The following is a 22,399-nucleotide window of genomic DNA, read 5'->3' on the forward strand; positions in this document are numbered from 1 at the left end:
GAAGGTGTAGAAACAAAGGAACTGTCGAACAGAATGTACGGATCAGATACTGCTTCAACAGGCGGCAGACAATACTACTCTGTTTGGATTAATGGTGTATGTCAATCCAAGCAGGTGATGCTGTGTAGAAAAGTGTGTGATGAAACAATCTAATTCTTAATTTTACATTCAAGTTATTATAAGGTTTGCGCTTTTATTTGGACACATTCATAAGATGCCAGGACTTGAAACAGAGGAGAGTGTGATTCAAATCTTTCGGCTGCTATTTCAATACTTTTATACATGGTCTTTGTTTGGTTTTTGTTGATGATACATTAAACATTCCAGACATAAATTGTAGTGTTTAAAAAAATACAAAAATTGATTTGCTTTTTAAAAGGTGCAGCAGTTTCGATAAAACTTGATAAATTGTTTTGGTCAGTTATGAAGTAAAAAGACCAAACATTAGCTATTTGTATTTTCACAACTATGACCTTTGGCTGGAGTGACGAGCATCTACCAACTCTGACATTGTAAAGACGTAATCGTTAATCAATACGCTCCTGATTAGTGTTCAATACAGAGTTTTAGTAGATTTCTAGTCTGATGAAGATGTAGAAACCTGAATCTTTGAAGACCCAACACCACATTTAAAATGCTGCACTGTAGACAACAGTTTCAGAAGTAGATCTGCAATCAGGTTCTGCAGTCTCCGTTTGAAACCACTTTTACAGTCACTAGATCTGGATTTTTATTTGCATCTGCACCAAATTACGCATTACTCATAAATATCAGTCCACTCCAAACAAAGTGGAGCAGCGTGAGGTGCAGCTGTCATTCTTTGGAACAGAAAGGTTTTTCTGACGTCAGGACCCGCTACAATGAAGGCTACCAGCCTCCAGAAATAGCCCAGCAAGCCTCTTAGAAACCCACTTCTAGGAAGGGGGGGAAAAAGGGGCTTGCACTACTTCAGTGCATTTTTCAGGCCACATTCCTAAGCCAGGTCGTCCTTGAAAAGATGGACCTGCTGCAGCGAGGCCAACAGGCAGCCAAACAAGAGCGATGGACGGAAAGATATAATTAAAAATTCAATGAGAAGACAGAGGGAAACAATGTAGAGACGGAGAGAGCAGGAGATGCAGAGTAATAAAAACACCTCAAAGACAAACCAGCAGAGGGACAAACATGTTCCATACTGAGCAAGAACAGAGAAAAGGCAGAGGCCGGGGAGACCTAATGGCCGAATGGTTAGGGGAAATAGCACATGAGCAGCAAGTGCCCAGTTCCCAGCCAACCAGAGCCTTAACTGAATGTCACTCCTCTACAGGCAGAAAATGCACAAAAAAGGTAGAAGAAAAACCAGAGGCTGCACGTGAGAGGTGGAGCAGCGCCTAAAACCCGACCGAGAGACAGACAGGAACTGTGCAGGTGAGGGAATCCCGATTACAGCGTGACCTCGTTAACCCCAGAGGCTCGTTAGAGTCTCGTTCCAGCGGCATTCTCCAGGCCCATCCTCTGTCACACCTTCATTAAGCCCATCGACCCACTGTGCTTATTAAACACATTCATTACACCGAGTATTGAACCGCTGCTGCCATCACTGGCCCCCGATGCATTACAGGATGGGAGGCAGAAGGGTGACGTCTGGTGGAGGGGTGGCACGGTTGAGGAGGGGATGGGTCACGCACACAAACAGACGCGCAACACATAGACATTCATACAGACGCACACCTCAGTCATCACTAATGAAGTCAAATTAGAGACAGAGGCAGCAGGAGGAGAGGGTGACAGAGGGAGGAGAGAGGAAAAGAGAGGGAGGATATGGCTTGTTTGAGAGAGAAGGAGAGTGATGGGATGAGTAGTGGGACCATGGGTGTGAAAAGATGACAGGTAGAAGACAGGTAGACTCTCTCTCTCAATCCTCCTCTGTTTTACACTTGCGTCTTTTCTCCATAGAGCAGGAGAGAAGTGAATCCCCGAGGAGGGCCATTCATCATGATACGTACAGAGCGGTCCGCTGGGCGAGAGACGAAGCCTCCGTCCTGGCTTCGGGCTCCCGCTTTAAATGATGACATCATCTCTGCCCTTCTCAAACAAAAGGAAAACTCATCAGAGAGAGGGAGAGGGAGAGAAAGAGAAGGAGAGCGCAAAGAGATTAAGAAGAGTATAGGCGTGAGCGAGGTGTCGGAAAGGGCCATGAATCATAGTGACGTCCCTGGCTGGGTGTCAGAAGCCACTGCTGTCTGGAGGTGGATAAACACAAGGCCTCTTAAGCAATTTAAACACAGGCCAGGTCAGAGCCCGCCACTGGCCCTCGGAGAATTGAAATCTGCGCCAATTCTTTCTTCTAAAGCAAATTGTGAAAAAGTCTCTGGCTGTATTTTGTTGCCAAAACCTGTTCAGGTCGCTGCTGGCAACCAGAGGTGATGAACGAGCAAAATCTCAAATTCAGAGAAGCTGTAATTGAACTTTAAGGGGTTTAATAATTCACGTTAGGTCATAAATGGCTCAACTGAAGGAAAACAGAGGGACTGACACATCACTTTCATTTTCGATTAAATCATTGATCAGTTTCTTAGTTGGTTTATTATTCATTATGTCTGCTTCTGCAGCTAAAGTCTTTATTGTCAATGTCGATAAATCCACCCAATTCTTTTCTTGATAAATATATTGGTTAGTGATACATTTAAGAACAGTGACAAAATATAGAGCACAAGGTGATGCAATGAAATACTTCCATCCAATTTAACACAATATAAGATTAGGAAAAGCAGCACATTTTCATATCATCAACTACTGGTCAGTTTTGCTTGGGTTTTTGATCATCGATCGGTTATTGAAGCAGTTGATGATTCATTTCAATCAACCAATCAGTTACTTTGTTGCAACTCTAGTTCTATCTGTAAAATATTCACCAAAAAATACCAAAAATATAGTATTTAGAAGCCGGACAAGGGAAAGATTGACATTGTTTGCTTGAAATTATTAACTGATTGTAATAATAGTCTGTTGATCGACTAATGGATGGAATTGACTAATCATTCCGCTTTGTTCCCTCATACCCTCTTGTTTCATTTAAACTTTAAAAGTATAAAGTATTTATTTATTCCATTTTACCACAAACTTTCAGCTTTAGAAAAAAAATAATCTAAAAGCAGTGTGTTAAGAGCCGGAAGGCGGGATAAATTTTGCAAAACCTTCACACTCTCCACCCGGTAAGAAGAAAAGGTTTCAAGCAAGAAAAGAAAAACGTGGGTTTCATCTCGGCTTTATCCCCATGTCAGGCTGTCGTCCCTCCGTGTGCTCGGGCAGTAAAAGCGGAGAACAGAGACAGAAAAAGAAAAGGAAGTCACATTAACATTAACATTCTTCAGTGCTTTTCCTGGTCGTCTGCTAGCTGTGGGCGAATGCTTGATAGCGTCATGTGCTGCTACATGTACAGCTGCTGAAAGATTATGGCCTTTGTAGTATCACCGCTGCGAAAGGCCATTCACAGTTACTGGCTACAGCTGAGAGATGCTTATTTTCGTTTCAAAAGTATTCAAATTCGAACATAAATTACACGTCATTGAAAGGACCTGAGGTACAAACAGCAGGCAGCCACTTTGCACAACTATATTTGTACAAGGAAATATTAAAGCCTTAATGTCAACTGTTATAAAAGATAATTCTGGTCCAAATGACTTCCTGTGAATGTGCCTCTGTAAAACCTGTCGCAGGTACATAAACCACAAAAGAGGAAACTAAAAACTGTGTCACTCAAACATATATTATTATCCATAGGTTTTTACAAACGTCATGGGATCTTTTATGTCTAAGCAGAGACACGCTCAGCTACATTTGGCCCTTTTGTTTGCTTTTAGTCAATCCTACGACACCCTCTGCAGGTGAAAACCATGAACAGCAAGTAACAGCACTGGAATTGTACTGTCCACTCTATTTCAATACAAGGTACAATATTAATCCCTCAAGAGGCAATTAGTAACAACCCAAAACAAATAATTCAGATGGATGAAAACAATATTTAGTATTTTAGATTGTATTATTTATGTATTTATACCTGTGAAAACATTTTTGACGTGATTGAAAAACCTTGAGGGACAAAAAAAGGAAAATAAATAATGTTTGGCGATAATGTCTAACACCACAAGGGCACAAATGCAATAAGTATGTAACATTTTCTTATATTTGATTTTACTTACACACGTGTGTAAACAATTCCTGATTTCACTCGCTGAAAGTAATCATCAGGGATGTGATTGGGATAACTGATAATGTGACTTTTTAGGACTTGGTCAGTAATAACTGTGTTTAGTCAGTAATGTTAGAGCTGAAATTAAGGATACACTGCATTTGGTTCTTTTCATTTTAAAACAAGAGTCATAAAGACAGAAGATGACACATCCTCCTGTCAAAGTTCTGCAACAGATGGACAGACATACTGAAAACTATAATACCCATGCATTGAATACTAGAGGGGCAATAATAATAAAAAGGAACATGAACATCCATTATCTGTACAGCTTATGCTTTAAGGGTCGTGTGGAGGTGGGAGCTAATCCCATACACCCTGGATTGGTTACCAGCGCATCACTGGCCCGACATGCATCAATTCACTTTGTCATGTACACCTATGGTTAATTCAGAGTCTCTAATTATCCTAACTTAATCTTTGGACTGTGGGAGGAAGTATCCAGAAAAATACCCACGCAAAACACAGGGGAGAAAATGCAAACTCACAGAGAGACACAGAGAGACCCCGGCTGAACCAGGAAGTGGGAACTGGGATTCAAACCTTCTTGCGTGAGGCAGCATTGCTAACCGTGCAATTTATGAACCAGTTGTGAATGCTTTTAATAAAAGATACATCAAACTCTGAAAGAGTTCAGTATGACCAGAATAATGTCAGAGTTCCATCACCATCACATCAGGACTTCTGTAAACATAATACAATACTGCAACAACTGCTGCTACTATTAATAAGCAAATTCCTGTGAATAACTTTCCAAAGTCCATAATTCATCAAATCATTTCACATTATGTTTAACGTTACAAACTAAGATTTTGATTCTTCAGCTCAAAGTTTTCTCTTTGTACATGGCAATAAAGTTTTGAATCTTTCTTCTGCTGGTAAAAAAAACATCACTCCCACCAGCACTTCTATTTTCAACTCAGCCAAGAGAGATTAAGGTATTTCCAGCAGAAATCCCCAACACTACTTCTAACACTCTCCATTTTTGTCCAGTCAAACAAAGATATTTGACTTTGGCATAACCCTTGTCGTTTTTGGCATTGTGTCACTGTTAAGCAACAGGGAGCCCAGCGGTGTTGGCTGTCCCATTTCTCAAGTGTTATTCACTCTCAGCATCTCCATGAGCCACTCAAGGAATCGAAGACAGCATCATGAAACGGCAAGGCCTTTGTCTTCTTTTTCAAAAAGCAGTTTCACTTGTGTTATTGATAGAGTCAGAGGAAGAAATGCCACATGCTGAATCTATTTTTCTCAGGGTAAACTGATGTTGAATGGAAAAGCTCGTAGCAAGGTGAAATGTTGCTTCGGAGACTTTCTTTCTCTTCCCCTTTAAAACTTGCTTTGTTCTGGGGCAGACGGCGGAGGGAACTTATTGACAATTTCTGTGTCTGAGTGCAGCCGGCTGTCCAAGCGAAAGTCAGTGCTCATTAATGCATCTGATTACTCTTCAGGCAAAGGCCGATCAGCAACGAGCCCTAACACACACACACGCAGAAGTATTTTGGGGACAGGGATCGATGCGGAGGCTCTTCAAAAGAGCACTGAAGAGGAGGATATCGGAGAGAAGAATGTGCTGTTAGCTTTGACTACACACTGAGAATGTAACCAGAGGTAAAGGTGAGAGCGAAAGTTTGAAAGAGATGATGCAAAAACAAAGTTTATCACTACACAAAATACACTCATGTTCCGATTCTAATGAGACAAACACAACTGAGGATTGTTATTAATAATCTACTGATCCTGGTTCGATGAAAATCAAATAAATGACTATAAAATTCAAGTCAACTGTTAAAGTGCTGATGTAAATTTCTCAAGGTCCAGGATAACTTTCAAAGACCTGGTTTTGTCTGGACAATTCTCCAAAAAACAAAAGTATTAAGTTGACTGAACAACCTCAGCTTGCTCTGGAGCTTTCATCCATATCACATGGTCTTCATCATCAGTTGAAGTATGTGTGATACATTTCACACATTATATTTTTACTTTAGACAAAATGCAGCATCTACCACAGGCATTGGATGTATTTCCTTCCTCATAACACTGCCAGTTTTTTAAATATGCCAAATTCTGCATTGCTTACAGCCATGTTTAATAACTTAGTAGTTTTCACTGACTTTGTTGCTGGATTTAAAATCGCACTCCACTGTGCAACAAATCAGGAACCCAATCACAAAAACTTTGCTCTGCAGCACTACTAGTGGTCGAGTGAGTAAATGATTAATCAAATATTTATCTCAGCTCTTAACAAGGTCTTGACCGTCGTGTCAAATGTTCTTTTAAACATAACTAGAAGGGGAAAAAAATGAAAGATGAGGAAAATGACAACAAAACCAGGGAAATAGAGGGAAACACAAAGAGCTGGGACAAGGGGGAAAAGAAGGGATATAAATATATATTATGAAGGATGTATAATGATTTAAAACATAGAAGAGCAGGAGAGAGGAAAATGACTTAAGATTATTTGATTTAGAATGACATAAAATTAGCAGATAAATAAACAGAAAATATCTCGAGAGCTCTATCCAGTAAATTCCATTTCTTCCTTATCTACATAAGTCAACTTCTCAAATCCACAGAGACAGACACAGAGAGCGAAAGCCAAAAAAGAGAGAGAGAGAAACAACTAAAGAAACGTCCTGATGATATGAGTGTGGTGGAAATTATGGAAATTGTGGAGCAGAGATTTTCCCTCACTCTGACAAACATAATCCACTGCCATTAGCAGTTATACTGAATAAATCGTGCAACAACTGACATTCAACATCCTGAAAAATCTTTCTAAAGACCAGGGGGGATTTGGGGAGATTGTGAAAAGACGATGGACAATGCACTGTTGTATTGTGTGTGCATGCGCGTGCGTGTGCGTGTGTGCGTGCGTGTGCGTGTGTGTGTAGTTGCATGTTTGTGTGGCTGGTCAGTGTGGTTCTGTTTATCTCTAATTACAGTCAAGTATGTGAACAAAGTTTCCAGAGGAGATTCCAGTGCAGCTGGCAGCTATTCAGCTCAGTTGCTCCCATGTGTGTGTGTGTGTGTGTGTGCTACAGTGTCTGCGTTTTATCTAGGTAGGTGTGTGTGTGTGTGTGTGTGTGTGTGTGTGTGTGTGTGTGTGTGTGTGTGTGTGTGTCAGTCATGTCAAAAGGTCTATCCCATAATAACTTGACATCTATCATTATCACTTCCTTTGCCTTTGCTCTCCCTCTAATCCGGCAAATTAAATCTGCTCATGTCAATATACAATTTAATCTGCGATTACGTCTGATTGGACCGGGCGTGAGCCAGACAGACCAATCAGATTGGAAGATGAGACATCCGTCACTGACCAGCGGCCAAAAAACACCATTTACTTTGACAGTTCGTCTTTCTCAGGGTTTCGTGCCACAGTCACGTCCCCTCCGTTCCAAACGCCTCGGTGAGAGAGAGCTGGAGAACTTGGTGAAAGCTTGGGAGAGGAGCTCTGATTGTACATGCAGAGTGGTAATTACACCTAAATTGAGGGCACATGCTAATCTATGTTAGGTCATCTCTCCAGTTCCACTTACATTTCCACATTTTGGACTAATTAAAACTGTAAATAATCAGAGCCTCAGCGTGTGTGTGAGTGAGCATGTGAGCATGTGTGTGTGTGTGTGTGTGTGTGTGTGTGTGTGTGTGTGTGTGTGTGTGTGTGTGTGTGTGTGTGTGTGTCTGCCGGCAGACATAATGTCTTCGAGATGAGCCAGAGGAAGGATCTTTCCATCACCCTGCAGGAAAATTAAGTGCACACTCTTTGATTTTAACAAGACAGGAGAGCAGATAAAGTTTATAAGAGAGAGGAAAAGTGCTTCACTCGCAAAAATGTTTGCAGACCGCGATGTGTGTTTAACTGAAAGGAAAGTTACTAACAGGGAAAGATGGGTGACAAGAGCTTATAATTCGTCCAGCAGTTGGTCTGTGAAACTGACAGAACTCCGAGTTAAACTTTCAGGAGTGCGTCTTCCTCACCCTTACGGTAAATAGGAGTGAGATGAGGAAAAGGGGAATTTGCTATTCTCAGAGCCTTCGCTCTCCGAGGTGGTGCAACAGAACAGAATATGAATGAAGTGGGAGAATGAGAAAAAAAAAACACTTCAGAAGATGAAAACAAGACTTGAAAGGCAACTGGTGTAATATAACCAACGGTGGCATAAATCCTAAATGAACGGCAATAAAGAATGCAGGGTAGATGTCAAAAGCAGTGGGATCCAGAGACAACAGTCACCGGCCTCTCCCAGCAACACACTCTTAGCCCAGGGTTAACTATAGCCCTGGGCTGATTTAGCTCCAGGCTAACAGGCAATGAAAGAGAAAACTTCAATTTGTCGCCTGTAAACAAAATTTTACGATGCTAGTCAGAGTTGGAAACATCTTCGGGAACGCATCAGCAACTTTTACCTATCATTTGTTAAAATAAACTGGTTTATATGGATTATAGACTGAATATAACAAAAGCATCTTGATCGCCACCTGGTGGCTGGCTGCAGTATAGGTCATGATCCTCACCTCATCCATGTTAGTGGATGGAACATGGAAGAAATAAGAAAGTCAAAGTACACGTAAAATATATTTTTCTCAAAGATAGTTCCTGCCATTTTAGGTATCAGACTTAGTTATGTTAATACGGGTTCACACTGAATTAATGAAAAATCATATTCATATAATTTAGCTAACTCATAGCGTACCTAGGCTCACGTAGCTGGGGCAATGGCCAATGAAACACTTGTTAGCAGTTCTGGATTATAATTTTGACAATAATTTATATGTTGTCCTGAAACGCCTTCTTCTACAATTCGAAAATGAATGTAATATGAATTTCCCCTTTTTGTATCATTGCAGAACACCATACAAATCTCCACAGCTCTTTACGACTCCAAAACCTTCCCAGACTTTTCCTCTGTGAACTAACAACCATGATTTTGTGGCTTATGGGATACTGACAGAGCAACATTAGCAGACTTACGACTAATATTATTAGTGCTAGTAGTGTTTAAAAATTTCCTCAAGGCAACACAAGCTTATTTAGAGGAACTGATCTCCCTTCCCTCCAAAAAAAGCTGTTTAACCATCTACAGAACAGGATATGAACTTAACAAAGAGAAAAATATCCCTCCAGCATGGAACTGAAACCACAACCACGACAAGAAGAAGGCAAGGAAAAACAGAAAACATGTATGTGGGTGTGCACATGGCCAAGAAAAAGTGAAAGACCACACAGAAACATCCTGCAGCGATTCAATTATTCAATTTCAGAGGAGGAGAAGAAAGAGAGGGACAGATCACAGTGAGTGAAAGGCTCATCCTCATCTGTGATTGATTAGGCAAGACAAAGACAGGATCCCTTTACCGCAGGGAGGAGGAGAGGAGAGAGAGGAGAGGAGAGGAGAGGAGAGGAGAGGAGAGGAGAGGATGCATTTCACATTAATGTAATGAAATAACAGTGGAGATAGATCCTCACAGTTCAAGAGGGGTAATCACCTATTATATATACAGCATGTGATATAATATTTATAATTACTCCATGAAAGCCAACAACCCTGTATCATTTGATGGTCTAAATGAGTAGAAAATCTAAATAGAAACTGGAAGGACATATACGTCCACCAAGGCACAACAGTGCCCTTAAATTCAACCAAGATGAAACAAATGCACATACTCATAGATATCAGTTCACTTAGTATGTCTTTTTCAACAAGATCTATAGGAATTAATATCGTGTAATCTTGCTTACAAACAAATAAACCTACAAACCAACCAACAGAGAAAAGGACAGGGGTGAAAACATGACCTCTTCGGCGGAGGTGAAAAACAACATTATGTGTTTAGTCACATTTTTGAAGCCTCAGTGCCAACACATTCAGCCAAAGTGATTTGCAAATTGTAAATATAGCCACTTTAGTTCAAAGCAACTCAATTAAGTATATTTTCCTGAGAAGCTGAAGGAGAGAGTTTTTCAAGCCATGAGAGAGAGAGGAGAAAATGCGCTCTGAGAAACAGCATTTAAGTGTTTCTGGCATGACTCACTTTCTGGCAAACTTAATGACAATTTTAGGCCAAGCAACCACAGCTCCTAGACATAACAACTCCCATATAAGCTCGGGCCGTTTCTCTCCACACTAATGACAGCGAGCTAAAATAACTGCTGTGATCTCACCTCGGAAAAATGACTGAAATTGATACTGCTGCGCTAAAATGTTATCAGCGGCAATATTAATCTCTCACCTCGTGATAAATGCTAATTTCATACACTATTTAGTTGATAAATAGGGTTTTAACAAACTTGGCTATCGTTATTAACTTAAGTGGACTAATTTATCAAGGTCATGATTACTCACGGAGTGCAAAGAAATATGAGGAGCGGAAAAGAGACAAAAGTGTTAGTGAGAAAAGGAAGATCTAAATAACAGGGGGTCACAGACAGATGAGCCAAACTTGTGCTCTCGCTCTGTATCAGGATCCACCACTAAGTGACCAATACAGTTGAAGAGGATATGTGGTTCGGGACTTGGTGGAAAAATGCACAACTCAGCATTAGCATCAACAAGCTGTGGTTTCCAAAAAGAAAGCAGCTGGGAGACGGTTTTCAGAAAGTGGAAAACAGTGACATCTAGTTGTGGTTTGGAGTCATATTTGTTTGTACCTGCCAGAAGTTTGGTGGGAGGGAAAAAAAATGAAAAGGGCAGCTCAGCTTTCTAAGGTCATGACCGTGAGGACGTATAAAATAAAAACAGGCTGTGATAATGAGATTAGCCATTAAACTCATTGAGGGAATTAGTCTGCAAACATGTGTATAAACATGGTGTTAATATGAGCCGCATATTTCCATGCAGACATTAACGAGTTACAGTAGTTTCAATGAATATTCTCTGAAGGTTTTATGCACAAAAGGGAAAAAAATAACCTGTGGACATTTTCTAACCCTGACTTTTTAATTTAGTGAAGAAGCTGTCTTTCTTTTTACTCTTCAAGGATTGCAAATTATACACGCTGTTTATCACATAGCCCGTGTACCATAACCTATGATGTAGTTTGATGCACTTATAGCAGCTGCATACATATGTCTGCCAAAGCAAGAGTGAGTGAAAGAGGAGTAGATTGACCAGTTCTCTAAAACAACAGATTCAAACCTTACAGCTGGAGGGAGTATTGAGCTGAAATCGTACATGAATTCTTAGCCTCTTAAAAAAGGCAAGAGACAGGGCCACACCACTCTGCCAATATTCTTATAGCCCCTGAGTGATGGTAGTATAAAGCTGAAAAGAGCTCCTATGGAGACCCTATGCGAGGTGAATGCACCCTTGAAGATTTTTCAAATTGCCACACAGAGACACACGGACACTTTGGGGTGAGCAGAGACCCTGAGGCAAAGCAGGGAGAAAAAGCACAACGCTGAATATATGACCAGAGGTGTTGGACCGACCTGTTTGTTCTCTTGTAAGTAGAGTCTCTGCAGTTTCTGACATCCTCGAGCCAAGGCCACCATGCCCTCATCTGTGATACTGTAGCACTGACCCAAGTGGATGTCCTTCAGCTCGCTGCAGTGCTCTCCCAGCTGGAGGCAGACAGGAGAAAATCATTGAGTGTATGTAAAATTAAAATACAGGAAAACTTCACCTGAAGCATTTTATTGGATTCTTACTTCAGTTTTCAATTGGGAATAAAAAATAGTAGGTAGATAGGTGTATCACAGACAAGCAAAGTCTCCATCCAGGTTTATAATGCTCACTTTTTTTAGTGCATCATCGGTTAATTTGTCCTGGTTGCCCACGTGCACCTTCACCAGCAGAGGGCAGTGTGTGGCCAGGGCTGACAGGGACATGTCACCCAGCTGCTTGCAGCGATAAGCTGTGTACTTCTGCAGGCCGGGACAGTGAGAGGCCAGGGAGGACACCCCATGGTCATGGACCCCTCTGCAATCTGAGATGTTAATCTCTGTCACATTCTGCCTCCGAGAAGCTATTTTCACCAGCAGATCATCGTTCACCTGGGGAACAGGATAACACAAGGGGAGATGAAGGTCAGAAGAAACTAAAATAAACTTTTCCTTGTTATGAAAGTTAAGGAAAAGGTACAGAAGTAGTCAGCTTTTATCTCAGAAGTTATTCTTTCTGTAGGTAAGACACTGCAGCCTCTCCTGCTCACCATGTCCAAGCCAGAGCTAAAAATATCAACTAAATTTCTAAAATGTAAAAAGTGAACGACTTTAATGAACTTAGTAAACTTCCTAAAGTCAATAGAGTCGCAGATAAAACACGCACTGCCCTGTGTGCTTACTTGTTGTAGGCCACTGAGGTCGATTTGCTTCCAGAACTGGAAATCCAAGCAGAGGTCCCTCCAATACTTACAAACCAGGGAGGCACACAGGCAGCGCTCCTTCACCGTCAAGTGGGAGAGCACCTGAGAGGAGGCAAAAGAAGATAAACAGTAATGCACATAAGACAAACCATTCAAGAACCATTCAGATGCTGTGGCTCATTTGTGAAAAAGTTTTAAAAAACAAACTTAGTACGCAGCAAAGCTTTGGCTTAATATTTTAGCATATTTTAACTCTTTATGAACTCTAACCTTTAGAAGGATGGAGGAAGGCAGGTGGTTGATACTTAAATGGTCAGCAGCGTCAGAACTTCTCGCCTGGCAGTCGTCGTAATTATGCAGGGAACCGGGGGACGTGTCCGAACTGTGCGGCAAATCAGCACGAAGTCCTAACCCACAGCAGCCATCAGCAGGTGAGGAGGAAGAGGAGGAGGCAGAGGAAGAGGAGGAGGAGGAGGAGGAGGGAAGTGGACAGAGGGGAAGGTGGCAGTGGCCAGTTTCAGAGTTTGAGGAGGTCTCTCCTCCGCCTCCCCCCACTCCTCCATTCTCCAGCCCTCCGTCAGGGGCAGCGAAGGCACAGCGCGGCTGCTTACAGGGGGTGCACCTCTGCACCTCTGAGCACTTCCTCTTACACACCTGCACCCAGACACACACACACACACACACACACACACACACACCAACGACACACACACACATGTCAGGTGAACCCAGATTTTCTTCAGTCAAGTCAAGTCAGGTTAAATGAAAAAGCCTTTAATTACAGTTTGAAGAAATCTCACATCAGCCATATGGGCACTTGGAACAGCGAAAACAAAACAACACTTCTGACTTCTGCCTCAATGAAAAGAAAAAAGTGCAACAAGTCACTCGTAACTGCTGCAATTATGTAATTACAACTTGAAAATCAAGGCTACATCTCACTAATATGTTTTTGTTTTAAGGACAAGAGATTTAGCTCCATATCAGAGATAATCTCTGTCCAAACCCACACTCAAGCAAATGCATATCAGCGACCTTTCACGTAGACTAGTCATGTGAATGCCGATGTAAACAGGAAGCAGGTTGTCTACTCTGCAGTTGGTTGCTTTGTTGAAGAAAATACTACAAATTAAACTGTTCAGACCTGGTATTAAAATCTGTCTTGAGAAATCTGATCACAAGTGGGCTGCATAAAGTTTGTCTGTTCACACACAACAAATGATGTTGTTTTCACCTAGTATGTGTTGCAGTGTCACTGTGTTTGTGATTGAGTCTGTGTGTTGCCACAAGCGAGAGATAGAAAGAAATGTGGCAAAAAGCATCCCAGTCCACCTCTGAATGTGGTTTGAGTGATTAAATCTCAGGACTCGTTCATGGTGCATTTGGGTGCGTTCAGCCCTGAACTTAGAGCTGACCTCTTGTGATCGGACGGGTGTTAATACCATGACGGAACAGGGACTTTGAAACAACAAGGTGCAGCACCTCCCCAGCTCCCTACCATCTCAGTGTAGTCGCTGGTGCAGCCAGGCACAGGTATGGGTACGGTCACAGTCACCCCAGCGGTTCGAAACAGCGCCGGTGGTGGAATCAGTTTTGCAGGGACAGCTGATAGGAGGCTCCTGCCTTGGCCCTCCCAGATAGATAGCTCCCTTGGCGACAACAGAAACTTGGAGCAGTCCTCAGGAGATGCGAGTGTTGCGTATCGCTCGGCAAGCTTCGAGGCAGCTACTGCTCCGATGCCAACTCCACCCACACCAGGGACACTGATTCCGGTGACACTGTTGAGATGGCAGCCGCTGCCGTTGACACCGACCTCCAATTGGTTGCTGTCGTCGTCGAGACTGCTGCTGTTGCTGTGGACGATGAAGCACAGCATGCAAGGCCCCTGCAGGAAGCAGTTCCTCTTCTTCTTTTTTCTGTGATGCAACTTGCGTGTCCTCTTCTTCAGACGGTAACCATTTTTCGAGAGAAGATGGCCCATATAGATGATTCAAGAAAACTCTGGAACAAAAAGAGTAATAAATTCATTAGCAAATTCATCCGTATGAACGTCAAAAAATGCAGGACTGGCTATTAATGTTGGTGTTCATACAATACCTGGGTTTTTGTACTGATAAAAAAGATACTATTTTCAATACCTTACTTCCTCTTGCTCATAACACAAGCAACCGTGCAACAACTTTGGCAAAACTTTTACTGGCAAAGTTATAGTTAAAACACTTAAACAAGGCCTCATAAAGCATTTGATTGATGCTAACATATATTTTGTAAATGATATGTTTGCACATTAATTTTAACACCAAGTAAGGAATATGGTAAAGTTTGTCTGGCAAAGCTATTCTCTGAAATAAAAATGAATAGATGCAAAAACACAAAAAATTCATATATAAGTATTTCTCATCTCTTTCATTTGCTATTCTTGAGGCAAAGCGAGTTTCATCTTTGCGTTTCCCCCCGTGTAGACTAGTTTGTAGGCTAGGAAATCTGACTGGTCCTGAATTCCTTCTGTAGCCTGACAGCAACCCCAAACACACAGCCAGCATCACAAAGAATCATCTTCAGTGACAAGACGAACAAGGAGGACCCCAAAGAGTCCTGATCTCCACATCATGCCATCAGTCTGGAGTTACACAATCAGACGGAAGACTCAATCCACAAAAGAACTATGGGGCTTGGAACAACCTATCTGCCATGTACCCTTATATATTGTGTTAAAGTGTACAACATTATCCAGACCAGAGGAGCTAGATGAATCTGTGACTTGTGGCCCCTCAGGGTTTGGGGACATTTAGACAGTCGAGCAGTTCTCCAGCCTTGTCGGTGTGGAGCGTGTTCCAGTGTTGTTTGTTACCATGTGTGTGGATCATATCTCAGATTGCTCACCACTTGTTTTCTTACTGTCTACTGTGTGTTAATCAGTATCACTCTCTCATGAAGCTAATCAACAAACCTAATACAGACGTGTTCGAAACCACCACAGGAGAATTACATGATCATACCCATCACTATGACCCTCATTTGATCACCTAGGTTACGGCACAAGGTTCCAGCTACTGTTATTGTGTTACTATACAGCATCGAGGCAACAGCGACGGTGCATCGTCTGGTTGACGAATGAAAACACAAAGATGTAAACAGTGAACAGGTGGTCAAGTAGCACACATACACACACACAGCAGCCTGGACGTTGTGTTTTACATGGCGACAGGTTCACGTCTCCACATTTGCTCGGACATCGCACGTACACCTCAGTTTGTGCTGGAATACAGAGACACGGTCCGGCTGCTAACCCGGGTCAGCTCTCTCTCTCCCTGGCTGTCAGGCTAGCTTGCTCCATCACTGGAAGCTACGTTAGCTGTAGCTCCGACATGAAAACACGTCTCACCACTTCACACGGTGCTCCCACGCTCCGCACGGTGCTCGCATACTACTGCTCCGCTGCACGGCCGAGGTGAGCGCTGACGGGTCCCGGCAGGAGAGGCGCGGACGCGGGTGGGGGAAGCCTGCGACTGAACCAGCGAAGCGGTGGCTCTGCAGCTGCTGCTGCTCCGGAGGAAAACACTTCCGCACCCAGGGAGCTGCGCGAAGGAAGCCGACGAGGGCGATTCGTAATTCGAGATTCAATGTGTTTATTCGGGATATTTATTGACACACCGGTTATATCAGTACAGTCATGTGGGGGGAAACATTCTGGGAAGTGCCATTCAATAAATAAAGTGGTTAATTATTAATGGTGGAACACATAACACAGTATTTTAATAAAATGTGTGTTATATGCAGTAATGCATTAATATCTCTCGTTACAAAGCGAAACAAATATGGTGAAAGCTTGAATATCTAAATACTACACAGTCATTGTACGTGCTCTTGTAGTGTGTCTGTGTGATGTCTGTGCAAACAAATGTTACACCCAAAAGTCCTGCAAGTACAAAAGTGTCAACATTAAAATACACTCAAGTGACAAGTGACAAGTTTATTAGGTACATGTACGCATAACAAATTCAGTCTATTTTTATTATTATTATTATTAGTAGTAGTAGTAGTAGTAGTAGTAGTGGTAGTATTTATATTATTATATTGGAATTGCTTCTGAGAGGGGTTGAGGCGACTGTTTCAGCATTTGTCCTGCCCCCATTGATGGGTTGGACGAATAAATAGCTTTTTAAATCTCTTTAAATCTGTGAGCTCCCCAACTTTATGGAAGTTCAACACTAATTTGCAGAAGTATCCTTATAATTGATCACTTTACTCCTTTGTAAAATTAATTACTGAAGCCCAGTACAATACACATGTGCAGCTGAGTGTTAGACAATAACTGTTACTCCGCACGTTGTGTTAAAAACTCACAAAACATAAAACCACATAATTACCTATACAGAGGGGAATAGTGATTGTTGCATTCAATACCATTAAAAAGTTAATGTTGATGACAATATCTATCTATCTATTTAACTAACTATCTATCTATCTATCTATCTATCTATCTATCTCTCTCTCTCTCTCTCTCTCTCTCTCTCTCTCTCTCTCTCTCTCTCTCTCTCTCTCTCTCTCTTCTCTCTCTCTCACACACACACACACATGGGTTTACGCAGCTTTCCTTATGAGGACTTTGCATTGGGTGAATTCCATTCATTATGAAATCAACTGTTTACACTGGAGAAGGTCCTACACACACACACACACACACACACACACACACACACACACACACACAACACACCCACACACACACACACAGTCAGCACATGGGCGTGTGTTTCCACCACAGTGGCAGCTCCTGCGGGCAGCTCGGCTGCTCCCAGAAATAGTGTAGAGAATCCAGGAAGCCTCCGAGCAGAAACATGGCTGAAGTAGTTTCACCAGTAACTCGACAAGTAACTAAAGGAAACGTGGAAACGTGGAGCCAGTGTGTCGATGTCCGTCTGGAAGAAGTGGAGGATTGTTTAGTTTACGACCGACACGGAGTCTCTGCTCCTTTCAAGAAGTTATACCAGGACAGGAGGGCGGTCATAATATTCCTGCGGGTAGGGGGAACATTTCTTTTGTTAGGTTTAACTTTACTGATGAGCTGAAGGCTCATAAACTACCACGATGTCCCATGAGAGGCGGAATAAACTGAGACTGAGACTCAATGGAAGATGTGTGTGATCCGTAGTTTGTCAAAACCCGGTAACAACAGCCGCACTTTGAAAATAGATGAGCGTCTATTTTTGTCTTACGGTAAAAGTCCTTGGGGCAGAGAAAAGGCAGGAGACAAACATTGAAAGTTTAATGACACTTATTGTGGACGTTTGATTTGATGTCCACACAAGACAATAAGAAGTATAATGAAATGAAATATTATTGAAATTATTGCACTCATAACTTGCTCATATTAAATATAAATTATAAATGGTTCTTGAGAGGTGACATAGATATTTCACCTCATTCTTGTTAGTGGTGACCCCCACTGTCTATCTGTCAAGTTTCAGGAGATTTTACTGTAGGATTTCTGAGAAAATTAAAGGCAAAGTTGGCTATTTTTTCATTATGGAACTCAAAACATGCTCATGTTAAATAGTATTATAAAAAAATCCTTGAGATGTGACACAAGCCGACTTTGCCTTGAATTCCATTAAACATACATAGATACAATATTCCATTTCATACTTGTTATTGTCTTGTGTGGAAATCAAATCAAACTTCCATAATAAATTTCATTAAACTCTCTCTGGCCTTTTTTCCACTCCAAGGACCTTTACTGTAAGACCATAAATAGACGCGCATCAATTTTCAAAGTGACCATAGTTGCTTGACAGATGCCCCCAACAACTACTGCCAATGCTAGGATGGACGTAGAGGAATGGAGAGATCATGTCTATAGGTGAAGACAGAAAACTAAACATTACATATAGGTGCAAGATGAGAGCTCTTAAATGTGATGTTATATTTCATATAACTGCAAACTGTTGACATGATGTGTGCTGTGTATGTCCCTGTAGAATTTCCTGTGCTACAGCTGCAAAGAATATGTGGACGATTTGAGCAAAATACCAAGAGAAGCACTGGAGGTAAGAACTGGAGAATGAATGCAATGCAACCAATCTGAAGTGTAAATATAGATGTTACTGTCAACTCTTAATGGAGCTGGCCCTGAATATATAACAGACATGACAGTGCAATCTGTTAGACCTGAGAGATCACTGGGGAGTGCTCAGCCAGTGGTAACCAACTTATTTAGTTATATTTTATTCATCATTTATTATTTAATGCATTTATATCTATTTTATCTTTATTATTTTACTCCTTTAATATATTTTTCAAATTCTATACAGATGTATCCTTTTTATTTATTTGAATCTCTTTTACTCTTCTATTCTGCTCTTTTTAATTTATTTTATTTTGCTTAAACTGTTCTTTTTATTTTTTATTTATTTATTTAAAAGTGTCTCTGTGTTGTTTATAACACTTTTAAACTCTGGTGGGAAAGTGGTCGTTAGTACAGACTCATGTTAGCATCATTAAAACCTGCCTAACTTCATTTTAAGATCTAGGGGAGATGTTCAAGTTTTCAAACATGCAAAATGTTTGTAGTTAATGATGCACAAGATACATAGAATATTTCAATGTCATGTTCAGGTTGCAACATTGTGCATTTGAATATGTCACATTATACGAGTTCAACCTAGTTTTGGATGAAACACAAAACAATAATTTGTTTCCGTCAGACAGTGAGGGAAGACAGGCTTTTTAACTTGTGTCTATATTTCAAGGAATTTAAGGAGTCAAAGAGGTGACAGAGAACAATAGCTGCTCTGTTAGAGTCTTAATGTCTCTCTGCAGCAGCTTGAGTCTATCTGTATGAAATGTGCTTTCTAGATAAAACTGCCTTGACTTACTTAGTGACTCAGATAAATATCAGCTTAAATGATTGATTCTGAACAATCCAAACTTTGATGTGTGTTGTTGCAGGATGCTGACATTAGGCTGATTGTGATTGGTCAGTCTGCTCATCATCATATAGAGGTAATTCATTTAGGATCAATAGACACAATATCACATTGTCCCACAGATTTCTGTCCTTCTGACTCTGTTTGTCAGTTTCCACTTGTTCTATATTATATAAGTGTCTCTGCACATTTCACACTTCAGATGATTTATTACTTATCAGGTTTCTGATGCAGCTACCAACATGTTTTATTGTTTTCTGGCTTTTTTATCCCCTGATCCTAAAAGAGAAACAACTAGAATGACACTCAGTATAGAGCACAGACCTCTGCCAAGGCCCAACAGTCCCCTTATGAAACTGAATTTAAATTCAATGGATCCAGATTTTTATTTGGATCTGCACCAAATTGCACACACTCATAAATATCAGTCGCTTAAACATGCCAGATCTTTTAAATCAGGATCCATGAATTATTCAACGAAAGAAATCAACAAAATGATGGAATATCCCACAATGTTAAAGGAAGTGGAAAAATTCCTGAAGCCGCCCCCTTGATCTGGATCCGCACCATGTCTTCCTTGGATCAAACCCCACCTCTCCACAAAGTTTCATGGGAATCTGTTGAGTCATTTTGATGTAATCCTGTAAACCAACAGACAACAGCAATATTAATTAATTACAAATAAAATAAATGTTGAACTCTGACTGTACACACATGTGATATATGTCTCTCTTTCTCTCGTAGCCATTCTGCTCGTTGACAGGCTATCCTTATGAAATATATGTGGACCCGCAGAGGTGCATTTATCAAAAGCTTGGGATGAAGAGAGAGGAGAAATTTACAAACTCTGGTAAAGCAATAACACTATTTGGAGGCAGCATGTGTGTAAACTTACACCAATGTGGTGATTCATGAATAATAGCTTGTGTGTGTATATTTCTATGTCCTCAGCATCTCCTAGTCCCCATGTGAAGTCTGGTGTTTTCCTGGGCCAGATGAAGAATATATGGAGAGCCATGACCAGCCCTGTATTCGACTTTCAGGGTGACCTACATCAGCAAGGGGGAGCCATCATTGCAGGACCAGGTACATATTTGTTTGCTATTGTGGAAGTGGTAAAGGGTCCGGTTCTTCTCAGGAAACTGTGGTTTGACACATATGGCTTCTTTTCTCATTATTATATTCACTTTTCATTCATTTATTGGTTGGTTTAGACACAAATGATTGATTAGGTTGTCGAAAAACCCACAAGATCTATCTTGTGATTGTTGAAGGAAACAGAAATCTATACCATTTTTACATTATACCACATTGAGATCTTTTGCATTACTAATTACGATGATTTAACATGTTCTCGCTCTGGAGAACAGTCACAATCTTTTTCTTTAAGATAATTTTTTAGGCAGTTGTCTATTTGAGAAGAGGCAGACAGGAAGAGAACCTGGAGGGAGAAGTGGTATGACTTGCAGCAAAGGTCTTTGCACACTGCTCATGTGGCCTGTGCTGTAACCGTCTGGCCACCAGAGCACTCACTTTCCCCTCCTCTCCTCTCCACAGGCTCTCAAGTCCATTTTTCCCATTTTGACATGAACCACCTGGACCACATGCCCATCACCTGGCTGCTGCAGCTGGCTGGAGTTCAACAGACTCTGGACTTCAGTGATAAGCCAAAGATCATCCATGTGTAGCCATGTGGCCGCCCGAGAGAGTGCTGTGCCACCACATCACTGTTATTATCACACGGGGACACATGCTGCTTGTTTAGTTACATCATCTTTACATACTGGCATATTGAACTAGAAGAGCTTGGGCAGCATCATTCTCAGTAACAGGTATTTGTGTCCCAGTGATTCTGAGTACAGTGTTTATCATTCCTGTGCGAGGTCCTGAGGTCACAATCTTGAATAGGTGTGATTATTTAATTTATTTCTTTAACCAGGGAATTGAGATACATTATCTTTTTTATTTACAAGAGAGACTTGGAAAAGTGGAAAATTAACAAAATTACATAAAAACACACACCACACAAACACACATAATAACACAACAGAAGAAGACCTGAAAGACATGACAGTTTATGTTATGTTGTAGGACAGGGCAATAAAACAATATTAATATTAATAGCAATATAAGTTTCATCAGTAGCGAAATAACAAAAGTCCAATATACATCTATTATATTGCTTATGCATTGTGGAAGCACAGCTCATAAAGAAAAGTTTAAAACCACAACCCTCACTCAGGAGTAAAAACAAGTCTTAACTTCTTTAACTAAGAAATAATAACGTAACATTTATCATGATAATAATCAATATCGACTGATATGAAATGTTTAATCTTGACGTGCTATTTGGATACATCGCCATAGTTGAGCGTGATCCTCATTGTCAATCTTTTAAATAGTAGTTTTAGTAGAGAAAATGAAAATAACTCAAGGTCTCCTTACTGGCTTTTTGCAGAATTTCCAGTCACATCTCTTGGGCTGATGAACTGGGAAATGTTAGAAAGGAAACTCGTTTTGCTACTGAAAACTATGAGATGGGATAAAAAGCTTGTAAAATGAACCTTGGGGTGATTTTGTTTTTGGTCTTTCTTGCAAAAATAACACGGGTGAGTTTATAAGAGGGGTACACATGCACGACTGTTGTCAGGTAGGAATACACGCAGTGCGATGTCTCATGTTTTGTAATACTGTTGGCACACTGGTGACCTAGATATTAGGCCTTGTCGCATCCCTTCCTTTTTATACCCACTGTCTTCATTTGCTCAGTATTTATTACACTGTAAATAAAGTTGAACTGCCACACCCAGGCAACATTGTGTGTTTATTCCCATGCATGTGCAAAATGATGGCACAGTCACATGTACTGAGCAACACAGGACTACAATCCACACACAGCTGCTGCTGCTATTGAACAGCGAAGGGTGGGCAC

General features: G+C 41.1%; 2 protein-coding genes across 2 annotated transcripts in view; one reads left to right on the forward strand and one right to left on the reverse strand.

Annotated features, from left to right (window-relative positions):
- fbxl17 (F-box and leucine-rich repeat protein 17) overlaps positions 1-16,076 on the reverse strand; it is a 216,281-nt gene extending 200,205 nt beyond the window's left edge. Inside the window, exons 1-6 of the mRNA XM_035165220.2 lie at positions 15,924-16,076; positions 14,037-14,539; positions 12,809-13,192; positions 12,518-12,640; positions 11,970-12,227; positions 11,664-11,795 (exon numbers count right to left, since the gene is read on the reverse strand). Of these exons, the coding sequence (XP_035021111.1) occupies positions 11,664-11,795; positions 11,970-12,227; positions 12,518-12,640; positions 12,809-13,192; positions 14,037-14,519 (1,380 nt within the window). The 5' untranslated portion in view covers positions 14,520-14,539; positions 15,924-16,076. The remainder of the gene's footprint in view (positions 1-11,663; positions 11,796-11,969; positions 12,228-12,517; positions 12,641-12,808; positions 13,193-14,036; positions 14,540-15,923) is intronic.
- Positions 16,077-17,296: 1,220 nt separating this feature from the next.
- prxl2c (peroxiredoxin like 2C) lies at positions 17,297-22,272 on the forward strand. The gene is made up of 6 exons (XM_035165697.2): positions 17,297-17,562; positions 18,520-18,588; positions 19,490-19,543; positions 20,212-20,317; positions 20,419-20,553; positions 21,025-22,272. Exons 1-6 carry the CDS (start codon positions 17,380-17,382, stop codon positions 21,153-21,155), a joined length of 678 nt encoding a protein of 225 aa, XP_035021588.1. The 5' UTR covers positions 17,297-17,379; the 3' UTR covers positions 21,156-22,272.
- The last annotated feature ends 127 nt before the right edge of the window (positions 22,273-22,399 follow it).

The sequence above is a fragment of the Hippoglossus stenolepis genome, chromosome 9 (assembly GCF_022539355.2).
Source record: "Hippoglossus stenolepis isolate QCI-W04-F060 chromosome 9, HSTE1.2, whole genome shotgun sequence".
Lineage (NCBI taxonomy): Eukaryota > Metazoa > Chordata > Actinopteri > Pleuronectiformes > Pleuronectidae > Hippoglossus > Hippoglossus stenolepis.

Bases quoted from the DNA above. Each gene is read 5' to 3' on its own strand.
- prxl2c (XM_035165697.2), top strand. From the start codon at position 17,380: ATGGCTGAAGTAGTTTCACCAGTAACTCGACAAGTAACTAAAGGAAAC. The intron at 17,563-18,519 runs GTAGGGGGAACA...ATGTCCCTGTAG, and splicing joins CGGTCATAATATTCCTGCGG to AATTTCCTGTGCTACAGCTG. The intron at 19,544-20,211 runs GTAATTCATTTA...TTTCTCTCGTAG, and splicing joins CTGCTCATCATCATATAGAG to CCATTCTGCTCGTTGACAGG.